General features: G+C 46.3%; 1 protein-coding gene across 1 annotated transcript; it reads left to right on the top strand.

The window, feature by feature from the left end:
* The first annotated feature begins 2,297 nt into the window (after positions 1–2,297).
* On the top strand, positions 2,298–7,910 carry LOC125509950 (probable protein S-acyltransferase 7). The gene is made up of 5 exons (XM_048675022.1): positions 2,298–2,697; positions 4,700–4,882; positions 6,253–6,552; positions 6,670–6,903; positions 6,991–7,910. Exons 1-5 carry the CDS (start codon positions 2,614–2,616, stop codon positions 7,513–7,515), a joined length of 1,326 nt encoding a protein of 441 aa, XP_048530979.1. The 5' UTR covers positions 2,298–2,613; the 3' UTR covers positions 7,516–7,910.
* Positions 7,911–13,305: the final 5,395 nt, after the last annotated feature.

Here is a 13,305-nt window from a genome sequence, read left to right as displayed (position 1 = left end):
TTTGCGATGCCGGAATCACTGCATGCACGTATCGATGGACGCTTGCATGCAGAATCTAATGATACTTTTTTTTTTCTAATCTACCATTTTTAAAAAGTTGCTCCCCATTACTTCTTATTCTTTTACCATGCACACTGTCTACATCAACGATGTGCCACATCATCCTATATAGACCTAAGCAGTGTGCCACATCAGCGAGTTAAACTTTTTTCTAAAAAATATTCATTTTTTCCTAATAAATAATCATCTCCACGACACCCTTGGTTTCCTCAATTTATTTTCTCCACGACACGGTTGATCTCCTCTGTTATTGCCCTCTATCTTCCGGCCGGCTCCTCGATTCCACTCACGCCAAAAAACTGAAACGCACGCCGTGGTGGGGAAAGAAGGTTCCGAGCGCGCCGTTCTTCTTCTCTCATTGCATCTATCGATCTCTACATACTCCGCTATCTGCCAAGCCTTCGAGGTCTGCCACCACCAGAGATTTCTTGTTGCTGTCAACCTGGATCCCCATGGTCGCCACCGCCATCGGCTTTGCTGGTCTGCTGCCGGCCGGGTGCCGGCGTCCTCTTCCAAAATCACCTGGATTAGAGGTTGGGAGTCTTCTACCTCTCAGTCTCCTCAGAGGAAGGAACACTTGGTAGTATGTGTGACTTTTGCCGTTGATGGTGGCCGTTCGGCCGTTCCACACTTTTTTTTGATATGGAAGACTGTTCCACACTTATTCTGAGTGGTATGATTAATTTATTTTTTGACGAATCGTCGTCTGGTCTTTTTGGTGTCCAAGTACTCCCTCCGTCCCATAATATAAAAACATTTTTCAAGCTAACATAGTTTGAAAAACGTTCTTATATTTTAGGACGGATGGAGTACTAGCTAGCTTAGTTTGCTTGTTGAAGTATGAAACTTCAGAGTAAGTTAGATTGCGAGAGAGTGGAGGAAGAGCCGCCGCCTTTTGTACCAAGTCACTCCGAAGGCGAAGTCAACGGTAATGTTTCAAACATATCAGAAGAGCAATAGTTGTACAAATTAGCAAGCCACCATTGTTAATTATGGTCTTCGTGTTGTTACCACCCCCTCCTCCTCGTTGAACAGCTTAATTACTTATTTACACAATGTAGTATGTCTTCTACTTGTACAGATTTCCATTTTATACTTTTTTTGACGAATTTTTCATTTCCATTTTATGCTATACGACTTACACCGCTCCATTTCCTCGCAGTTGGATCATAGACTGGATCTAGTCTACTGTTGTCAGCACTCCTTTTGCCAATGGTCGCTTCTTTGCTGCCCAAGACTGCAAAATAATGGGCGAATGATATAAATAGAAAATTTCCACATCAATTTTAGTCCAGTCACGCCGATGTCTGAGCATGTGGAGTACTTGCTCATGTCTACATTTATACCTCTTAAGTTTTGAAAACTTTAGGGCAATGTATCTCCACAAAAACATGGGGCAACAAATTGATAATTCCAATTATATGATCCCACACCATATGACTTCAATTTCGACAATGGTAGGGCGCGTCGTCGCTGCATCGCTAATCCTTGCTACCTTTCTTTCGACGCCGCCACCCATTCTTCTCGTCTTTCTCCGCGTTGACCGCCATTGTCGAGATCCGACCGTCCACGTACACCTGAGGTTCGGCGATGCTTCCATTCAAGCTTAAGGGATGCCTAGTACCCACACGGCGCCAACGAGCCTCTGTGTGGTTGCTTTGAAACACGGCGACCATCGTATGGTTGTTCCAAGATCCGCCCCTCCCCACCTCCTCCCACATCTTCATCCTCCCCCGCTTTTCCATCAAGATCAAACGGCCACCGACCGTCCGTCCCAAAGGCAACGAGGGTGAACATCCAGTCACCACGTTTCCCTCTCTTCATCCACGACCATAGCCTAGCAAGCCCTGAAATTCTCCGATCACCAACTTAGGCACGGCCCGGTCAAATCAAGTGACGGCATCAATGCGGTCGATGGATCGATCGCTCATCGGCCGCTCACCCACTCGTCGTCCCCGGCAGCAGCAGTACCGCTCCCACCATCAGCAGCTAACCACGAGTCAGTCCTCCACAACAGAAAAAGTCAGATAAATCCTCCCACCATCATCACACACAGCCTTCAAACCCCACCGGTCTCCCAACGGCCCCCGTCCCCCCCCCCCCCCCCGCCCCCCGGGCCCCCCCCCCCGACCAACCAGCCCGCGCGGCTGGCGATGCTGCTAGGCGCACGCCGGCCTGTCCCCCCAGCGCGCGTACACATCTCGCGAGTAGTCGCGCTCGACTATTCGTCCCCCCCACCCCACCCCCCTCCCTCTCCCCCGATTGCCTCGCCATTTCGCCTCTCGTCTTCGCATCGCGCGCCCCGCCGCCGCCGCCTCCTCCTCCTCCCCCCCACGCCCGTCCAGCGCGGCGCGGCCGCGCCGGGCCCGGGCTTGCTCCGTGCGGCGAGAGGCGAGATCTCGGCCGGGGTTTACCGCGCGTGCCGTCGTAGAGTTGGAGGAGGCGGCGGGGGTGGTTGGTGGGCGGGGCCTGGTGGCGGCCTAGCGGTTCGGGCTCGCCGGAGTCGCAGCAGCAGGAGGAGGACTGGTCGTCGTCTAGCGGGTGGCGGCGGGGATGTACGTGCCGCAGTCGTCCCGCGGCGGGGGCGGCTCCGCCGGGGAGCAGCCTAGGGTTTACCAAGTCTGGCGGGGAAGCAACGTAAGCGCTCCCTCTCCCTCTCCCTCGATTCGGTGCCGTGCGCAGCGGATCTGGATCTGGTCGTGCTGCTCGTGCGCGCCATGATTGCCTGCCTGCCTGCCTGCCTAGGGGTTTGCGTGCCGATGTAGCCTTTTCTAGGCGTCGATTCCGTTCGGCTGGGTGGGGAATCAGATGCTCAGCTGGTGCGGTGCGGCGTCCTTTGTTCACATGACTGGAATTCGTGCCTTGCTAGGTTTGGGATGCGCAGCTAGTTTACTGGGGGAGAATGGCGTCAAGGTGTGCTGCGTTGAATGAACCAAAAGTGATGTGGTCTACTCGTTTTTACTTTGTTAGCTGGAAAATATGGATGGCCCCAGTTGATTTAAGTAGCACTTGGTAGTGTGTTGTGGCTGTTGGGCTGCCACTTTTGGAATGTTTGTTGGTTGGCGTCCTGGATATGCATACTACGTGCAGTGTAAAAGAGTTCTCACATTTTCTGATGGTGTCGTGTGCTTGGTTCACCTGATAGGAATTTGTGCTTGGGCAGTATACCGGATGGCAACAAGATGTGCTATGCTGAACCGAGCGCAGTGGTCTAGTCGTTTTTACTTATTAGCTGGAAATATGGCTCCGGTTGTGATATAAATAGTACTCCCTCCGTAAACTAATATTATATTAGTTTACAGAGGAAGTACCTGTTAGTATGTTGTAGCTGTACCTCTATGGAATGTTGGTCGGCATCTTGGATATGTGTGCTACATGCAGTGTAAATAGTTCTTATATTTTCAGCGTTTTTATCAAGTTGCTTGGGAAGTACTAGTTTGCATGATGCCAATACTTTTGTTGGAAATGTTCAACTTCTTTATGGACTTGGCTTTGTTCTGGTCTCATATGTATGCATCATGATTTGTCTTTAGCAAGTAGGAAAGGCGTGTGCTACTACCGGACATTATTTTGAGTACATTTGGCATATGAGCTTTATGTTTGTAGTGCATGGTCATGCTTGACGGGGAAATACCAATTTACGTGGGATCACAAACTGCCTTTTGATGCACTTGACGTAGTATGGCATATTGCTAGTAGTAAATATCACCTTATCTGCAAATAAGAGGCACCCGTGCAGCTGTGCCCTGCACGTGTAATGTGCAGCACCAAATCTTCGCTCACACGTGTACCATTAAATATATCGGTCATTCATCTAGTTCTAAATGTCACCTTATATGCAAAGAAGAAGCACCTGTTCGTGCAGCGCCCTGCACGTGTAATGTGCAGCCCCATTTCTGCTCTCACATGTGTACTGCCAATAAAACAGCGCCCCCACACGTGTAATGTGCAGCCCATTTATGCTCTCACACGTGTACTGCCAATAAATATATGTGTCATCCATCTAGTGGTAAATATCACCTTATCTTCAAAGAAGAGGCATCCGTGAAGCTCCCCCCTGCATGTGTAATGTGCAGCCCCAATTCTGCTCTCACACGTTTACTGCTAATGAATTAACTTGTCATCCATCTATGAAACAAGGTCTACGGAGGCATTCTTTCAGGGAGAGTCTGCTTGGGCGGCAGTGGCTCTGCATTTTGTAGATTTTATAAGATAGAATTGTAGAAATTTCCTTCCATTTATAACCAGTTACAGATGTTACCAAGTCACTAATCCTTAGTAAATGTTTTCTTAACCGCCCCATGTAACAGCGCACATGATAGTGTCTGCGCGAGTGCTGTTTCGGAACTCCGTATCCACAGCCACTCAAGTATATGTTAGCATATCTCTTTAGTTTCGAGTAATTGTTCACTCTCTAGAGCTTTTAGTTTTCTATTGGCTTCTGTATTCCATCAACCTTTATCTTAATGTGCTGAGAGGATATTTGTGTTCCTTAGCGACTAAGGGGCTAAATTATTGCAAACAACATCATTTTTCATAGAATACATGTTATTTTGAGTTTACTACTTTTGTATTTGCAATTGTCGCTTTTACTTTCATCAATTGGTCTTTGTTGACGACAGTTTGAATGTTCTTTCAGGAGTTTCTCTTGCAAGGGCGGTTCATATTTGGACCTGATGTGAGATCCTTGTTTCTCACTATATTCCTCATCCTTGCACCAGTGTTGGTCTTCTGTATATTTGTTGCCAGACATCTGATGAATGATTTTCCTGATCACTGGGGGATTTCAGTTATGGTTGTAGCGGTTGTCTTCACAGTATATGTAAGTGTTGTTTTTTACTTCACTTCTGTTTTGCTCTGATCATTTTAGAACAACTTAACCAGCTGGTCTGGAGTTGTGTAATTTTTATTGACAGTTACACTATGCTCCCTTTCATGCTAATTGAAGTTTCTCTGCATACATAATTATTCATTGGACAGTGATGAATTATCATACACAGAGGATCCCCAACTTTCCTACCTTGCTTTGGTTGCTAAAACATTGTTAATTCCAATTTTATTTTAGATAAATTCTTGCATCAATCTGTCAGAAGTGACCCTTGATTGAATGTGATGATAAGAGTGCCTAGAAATGCAAGATGATACTATTACACCTTACATATTTGACAATGAGTATTTTCAGAGTAGAGTGGTTCTTTGTGTCCGCCATCTCCACCCCATCTTCTATTGCACTAATTTCAGCTCAGCGTCTCTTGGTGTTGTGTTCCATGTTTTTCGAAATTCCAGCAATGATCCTCTTTTGTCTAGTACCGGGCAATGACCTACAAATAGTGTTGAGATGGATGGCCAAATGGCACCTCCCTTTTCTGGAAAATGGTGATTTGGGAAGCCACACCATGTACCATGAGTGGACCTCTTTGGTTTGCAGGATAAAAGCACATGAATAGGATATCATGACACGTGAAGATGTGGAACCCTACACGTGAGGAGTTGTTTAGTTGCACCACAGGAAAAAGAACACAGGAATTATCTCTAGATAGTGAGTGCATGTCATAGTTGTCATAGACACAGAGGGAATTTTCCAAGAGGTCTAATAGCTGGCTTGGAATCCTAGGAATTGTAGTGTAGAGAAGCAATCAAAAAGAATTTTGAAGGGTTCATTTGTTTGAACTCTGTAGGAAAAATCTGTTATGGATTGGATTCCTACAACATTCTTTTGAAATTACTTTGAACCATTTCTCTAATTTAAAATCAAACAATACAGAGGAGCTGCAATTCTTTCTATCTTGTTGATTTTCTGCTCAGATGAAGGTTGATCAGAAGGATTAGTTCATTTTACCTTAACTAGCTGAGCTCAGAGCTTAAATTCTTTTAGCGTTTCCCTTGATTAGCTGCAGTTAGGATATTTTGAGCAGTAGTCTTATTTGGGAATGCCTGTGAAACATTTTGTGTGACCTTTCAAAGGCGATGACTTGACCTCTTTTATGGATCCTTTTAATTGAAGGAAACACAGTATTTGAGAAAAGGTTTGTCATTTCTAATACAATAATCATGAAGATGAACATGGTAGGCGGGTGGGTGCGGTTGATACGAAAGTTAAAAATTGATGATTCTGTTCTTACCTGAGTTCCTATGAATATGCACTGTTGTAGAGTTCACACTTGTCTGAGCCTTGTTCCTTTCATTTTCCAGGATTTGACGCTGCTGCTTCTTACCTCTGGTAGAGATCCTGGTATAGTACCTCGTAACACGCACCCCCCTGAACCTGAATCCCTTGATGGGAACAATGATACTGGAAATGGTCAGACTCCACAACAATTGCGCTTACCACGGACAAAGGATGTTTATGTAAATGGAGTTGTTGTAAAGGTCAAGTACTGCGACACCTGCATGCTGTATCGGCCACCTCGTTGCTCTCACTGTTCTATCTGTAACAACTGTGTGGAGCGTTTTGATCATCACTGTCCTTGGGTTGGTCAATGCATAGGACTGGTAAGTAGCTTAATGCTTCACAGTCTAATATTTTATTGTTATCCGAATGCGCACGGTGACTCTCTGTTGCTACTATTAATCACTGATCGGCGCTAACTACCAGCTTTTCTGCTGCAGCGTAATTATCGCTTCTTTTATATGTTTGTCTTCTCGACCACATTACTCTGCCTCTACGTATTTGGGTTCTGCTGGGTGTACATAATTAAGATCAGAGATGCAGAAGGTTCATCGATTTGGAAGGCAATGTTGAAGACACCCGCCTCAATGGTTCTGATCATCTACTGTTTTATTTGTGTGTGGTTTGTTGGTGGTCTTTCTGTCTTCCATTTCTACCTGATGAGCACCAACCAGGTTCCTTCCCTTCCCCTGTTTTAAAACTTTTGATATTTAAAGCAGTTGGTCGCAACTTGGTAATCATCCAATCTTTCACCTTTGCAGACTACATATGAGAACTTCAGGTATCGGTACGACCGGCGGGCTAACCCATATAACGTAGGTGTGGTGAACAACTTTCTGGAGATCTTCTGCACTGCTGTCCCCGCTTCCAAGAACAATTTCCGAGCTAGGGTCCCAGTAGAGCAAGGTTTACAGCAATCACGCCCACCAACCAGGGGTTTCATGAGCCCAAACATGGGCAAACCTGTTGGAGACCTTGAATTGGGCAGGAAGCCAGTATCATGGGACGAACCTCGGTCAGGAGCTGATATAAGAGATTTAGAAGTTGGGGGCATGCTGGATGAGAAAGAGGGCAGAATAACCCATGCGTCACCGGATCTGAGCAGAGAAGCCCTTCCAGTTGAGCTCATGGAAGGCAGGGCTGGTATGCATTCGAGACGATCAAGCTGGGGTCACAGAAGTGGGACCTCAGAGTCGATGGACAGCATCGCCGTGCAGATGGGAGGTGGAGAAACTAACTGGGGCTCGGTCAGCAGTGGCCACGGCACAACCAGTGGAACTCACTAGCAAACCGCGCGCCGCTTTCTGACGCCGCACCGGGTCTAATCTCAACAAGGAACAACCCTGTCTGATCTCCAAAATGAAGAACCGGCCTTTCTGAGTATCCTGTGAGCTTGTGCCTTTCACCTAGGGTATACAATATGCCAATGCTTTCTTACCTGTGTCCGTTTCATCTTGGAAGGGCGTCAGTCCTTTTGATGTGCTTCTCGTTTGGTGTTTTAAGTAAGCAAAGAAAATAACAGAAGAGATTTAACTCCTGCTGCGTGGCTTGGATTGTCTTATCTGTGTGTATATATTTATCATTGGAACAGTGTGTAAGAAAGTGTGCTCTGTATGATTTGCTGCTTGTAATATTCGTAGCTTTGAAATCATGTTTTATAAATGTACTGTAGTTATCATCAGTTTAGGGTTGTGATTTGTGAGACATGGTTGCTTAGTTGACAAGTTGTAAACTCAAAGCTGCTTCCGTGGAATTATTATTCTACCAATAGCTGAGATATTGGTGCAGACAGGGGCATAATTGCCAGGTGAGTCTCGCTGCGTATTTTCTCTTCTCTCAATGTTCCTTCGTTCGTGGACTGGGCAGAGACATTCCACAATCTTTCCGGGATAAAAAAGAGATCGTTACACAGCTCATCCAGCGGTGCTACTTCTCGGGCGAAAGGTCAATGCTGGCTTGCGCTTTCCTGCTCCTCTAGCACGATCATTTTCCTTGCTGCACCCGTGGAACTTCGGTAGTGCGCTGCTGATTTAATGCGGCGACCATTTCCTGTGTTTTTTCCCCCATAAAAAATGACTTTCGTTGTTATCGATTTTTATTTATGGATCGTGATATTTGGCACACGTGTGTCACATAGCTAAAACTACCACACATACCTTATCCATTTCCCTCTAAATACAAAACAACTTCCCCTCTCTTCGATCCCTCATCCTCCCGAACAACCCTGTAGGCTCGCCCGAAAAACCTGCTTTTCCCGCACATCTCGCGCGCCCACCCCCAGGAAAACTGTCACTTCTTCTTGTCTCCCACGTGATAAAAAAATTGCGCATGTGGGATTCAAACCCACAACTCCGAGGCACCAAAGCACACCATCACAACCAACTCATCCTTAGGGATTTGTTGCTCAACTAAAGAAAACTATTCCTTTTGACGCTTTTTTTACAATCGTGTTATTACAGAAAATTACCACGATTTTCCCTCGGGTCAAAGTTACCATGGTATTCGTATGCAAGTTATCAGGCCTATGTTGCGTAACTTATCATGTTATTTATATAGAACTTATCAGGTACTATGTTTCAACAACTACACCCTCTTTCAAAGTTACCATTGTGTTCTATACATAAGTTATTCAGCTCCTCGATGCGTAATATACCGTGGTACCAACACATAAATTATCAAGGTATGTTTACATCAACCTCCTCCGGTCAAAGTTACCATGGGGGATTGTACATGAGTTACTGATTCTACGGTTCGTATATTATCATGGTACTTATACCTAAAAACCCGGGTGTGTTTCAGTAGCTTTTTCCATAGGTGAAAAATTACAACGAAATTTTTGCGTAACTTAATTTATCATGCCTATAGCGGGTCAAAGTGGACCATTTTTTTCCGGCCAACTCACAAACACGTGTGCCCCTCATGACACTAAACATTATGTGACTTTCTCGTGGCACACCATGTGTTGTGTTCATCCAAGAGCCCCCGCGAGACGAGTGTATGTTTTTAACAACTTTCTTTTCCTTTGGTAAAATGTTACCATGATGCTTATATATAAGTTATCGGTTATGGGTGCTTGTATTATCATGTTATTTACACAAAAATATTTATCGGGAATGTTTTGAACAACTTTTTTCCGGGTCAAAAAGTTATCATGGTGATTCTAGGTAACCTATCAAGCCCGCCATGCTTAAAAAATCATGCTATTTAAACAAAAAATATCAGGGGTATATTTCAGCAAAAATTTCCCCCATGGATCAAAATTTATCATGGTGTTTAGTTATCGCAGTGCATATGTTTTCATGCTATTACACAGAAAAATACCAGAGGAAGGAGGTATACTACCGTGCTATTTACACATAAGTTACCGGAGTATCTTTTCAATAATTTTCTTCCCTATGGTCGAAGTTACCATGGTGTTTCTATCTCAGTTATCAGATGTGCGCTACGTATATTATCATCTATTTACACAGAAATTATCGGGTATATTTTCACGTTCTTTTCCCCAATGTTTAAAGGTACGATGATGTTTGTATCTAAATTATCAGGTCTATGGCGTGAAAGTTATCATGCTATTTACTGAAATTACCGAAGGGTTGGGGGGGGGGGGGTTGTTCAACAAATTTCTTCCCCAATCATCAAAGTTACCACGATGCTTTCACCAAAGTTATCACGTCTCCGGTGCTTATATGACCATGCTCTTACACATAATGTAATGTGTGGTATGCAAAAGTTATCATGTTGGTGGTGCGTTAGTTATCATAATGGTGATGGAGAATTTACCACGGGAAAAGTTTATGTGTCGGGTTTGATAGGTGAAACGAAAAGATTTTCTGTGCTAACATATTAAAGGCAAAACATGTCAAAACCGTATTTTTCCTTAGCTTGTTTAATAATGAGTTGTACGTGAGATGGTCAGCTCCCTTCATTGATTATCTGTAGACCAGAGATCAAATCCCATTGCAAGCACTATTTTTACCCAAAAATCAAAAACTAAAGAAGGAAGGAAATCGGAAGGGCAAGGCAGGCGCGCGCGATCGGATCTCCTAAAAATCGGGAGGCGTGAAAATTAGGGAGGTACATGCAGGTGCGGATGCGCGATAAAATCGGGAGGACGTGCGGGAAAGCTATAGAAGGAAGGAAATTGGAATGGCGGGGCAGGTGCGCGCGATCGGATCTGACGATGCTAGATGCGTGTGGTAGTTTTTGTAATCTGCCACACAGTTGCCAGATACATATTTCGTTTATTTATTTTATAATAATAACTACGAATCTCCAGCTTCTGTCTGCGCGGCTTCTTTGTCATTTCACGGTACTTGGTCAGCTCAGTTGTTATTCTGTAGGTCAACCACACCACCACCCGATGAAATGACAGACGCTTCTTACTTTCTTCTGTTAGAAAAAACAGGAAAGGCGTTTCTTATGTATTTATATTCATTCTCCTAGAGAAAATGGTCTGATGTGAAGCAGCACGAGAGACATTCAACCAACGACAAGACAAGTAATGAAATGATTTTTCCGGCGAAATAATATCTGTGTTATGTTCCCCTGTCCGGCTGCAAGTAGAGCGAGCAGTAGGTGAAGTGGAAGGTCCACTGCAGCCTTGAGCCTTGATCATGGAGCAAATGGACGCCGGATCGATTGCTCTTCACTCATGGCATACTCACTAGGCCACCCACATCCTCCTAGTACGTCCAGTGCTAGCTAGTAGAACAGACACTTGCGAAGTTGCGAGCGATGATGCTACGGTAAGCCAGTGGCCGAGCAGATCGCAGCAAGTCGCGGAGGATGCATGGGATGCTAGAAGATAATTAGATACACGGCCGGCTCGTTCGCCCGAGTGTAAGATGAATGGATGGTGGTGCGCATGAGGAGGAGCACCCAGCACGGCGAGCCGGATGCCGATCTGCTGCGACTTTGCGCAGATGATAATACGGGGTGGCAGAGGTAGCTACGGCCACGGCACTCGCAATGGTGCCCTGGCATGGCATGGCATGGCATCATTGCGCCGTGCGCCCATGCGCATGTTCCTTGGCGACGCGCTGTGCTGGCTGGAAGCCTGGAAGCCAGACAGAATGAAAGCTGGAGGGGAGTACGAGTATATTCTTCTGCATGCACCTTAACAGAATCTGACTCTGCGTCTTGGCGGCAGGCACTAGGTGGAATCGGTGCCACTTGGCCGCCGAACATACCGTGCCGTACCGCCTTGGCTCGATCATGCATCCACGCGTACCTTGCTCAGACACCATTTCATTTACCAGTTTTTTCTCGGAGGCCGGCCAAGCGTCTCCGAGGTCGGCCAGTCGGTTCGGTTGCATACGTACGAACCCCACTAGCCCGCTTGACCAAACGAGCAGCGCGTGCGTGCATGGATGGATGGATGCCAAGCCACTCGTGTCGCCGTCACCTTTGCCAGTCGGCCGATCTCTCTTGCACAAAAGCACGGCAGCTGCATTATTCACAGCAGCAGCAACAGGATCGATCGGCGCCAGTGAAACGAGCACCGAGGAGTTTCCGTTTCGTCGCCTCGCCAGTGGCAGAGGCGGAAAAGGCCCCCGTTGCCGCATATGCTTATACAGCCAGCTACTCTGCAGGTAATAATTTGCCCGCGGCCTAGGTATTAGGTAGCCTGAATTGATCGATCCATCGATCGTCGATGCTGCGCGTGACAGTAGCACTGAGATGTTTCCGCTTCTTCACCCCGCCAGTGGCACGGCGCAGAAAAGCACCGCTGCTGCATACACCATGCATACCAGCTACCAGACGAACTACGTGCGTGCGTAAAATGCCCCTCGTCCCTCGCTCCACCTACAGTGGTGGGATGCAACTGTAAAGTAAAAGAGACAGGGGGGGGGCAGTACATACATACATACATACACACATGAGGTGAAACGGAACAGGGGAGAGACCAATCGACGGTGACGGGTAACTTAATGGTATCACACACGATGGCGATCGTTAAGCCCGTGCGGGTGCAATGTATCATGCATCAAGAAGTCGGGAAAGATCTCGCCCTGACTACCCTTTCTGCATCAAAACGTTCGACCTAATGAACCGGACTTCGGTTGTGTAACCGAACGGACCCAAAGATGTAACTGCATCGTTGAGTGCTGGGTGTGACGTGTCGGTTGTTAGGTCAGGTCAGGTCAGTCCACGCATTGACAGGAAGAGAAAATGCATAGCCCTCGCCACGGCGGCCACTTCGGCACTCGCTGCAAGTTTTAGCTAGCAGCTTCGGCTACCTGCCTAACTGTAGCGGCATGCAAGCACATATCTTTTCAGCGGGATATACAACGATAGCATCATATCCTGTTGGCGATCGATGGATCAGAGAAAGCATCCGCCGGTGATGCAAGGCTCATACCAAGTTGGTGCACCATGGCATCGTTATTGCACACGTGGATTTTCACCGCTCTAATAAAGTAATCTAAGTGCTGTAAAGGCGTACATATATACTAGAGCCGTGCTATACATACGACAAAATATGTATGACTCATAGACGATGCTTAAAATATGGCCGGACATTCGTGCATACATCGGGCACCGGCCGCTGGATTTCGGTGTCGTGCATTCATCAGGCACCAGGATCATGCATGAAGCAGTTTCGTATGTACTTCGTTTTATGCTTTGGTTTCTCTTTCTGTTTTACTAGTAGCCTCGACGTACCCAGTGGTTCTGTGGAACTAATGTAATGTACATGCACGTTTGCATTACCACTTTCAATTTTGTCACATGTACTTGTAGACTGGCTACGCGCGCAGCACGCACGTGGTAATAACAGTAGTATATGGCAGTAACCGATCAGCCCTTTTTTGCTTCCGGTAATGTCCATACGGAATGCTGTGCACGTATTCTTCATCTTGGCTGGGAAAAGGATGCATGCGTACATGTTTACATGAATGGTACACCGATACACTTGTAACCGCGCACTCACGCACACTTGTTGAATTTTCACCACTGTGGCTGCCCTGGAATTCCACTACGTACTCGTCGTAGAGGTAGAGCGGGGACGGGGAGGGGCTCTGCTACTGCTATATATACACGGCTTGTTTCCATTCGAAAAACCACACAAGCACTGC

This window comes from Triticum urartu, chromosome 5 (assembly GCF_003073215.2).
Source record: "Triticum urartu cultivar G1812 chromosome 5, Tu2.1, whole genome shotgun sequence".
NCBI classification, from domain to species: Eukaryota; Viridiplantae; Streptophyta; class Magnoliopsida; order Poales; family Poaceae; genus Triticum; species Triticum urartu.
The sequence above is the reverse complement of the archived record's forward strand: the minus strand, read 5'-3'. Positions and strand labels throughout refer to the sequence as shown.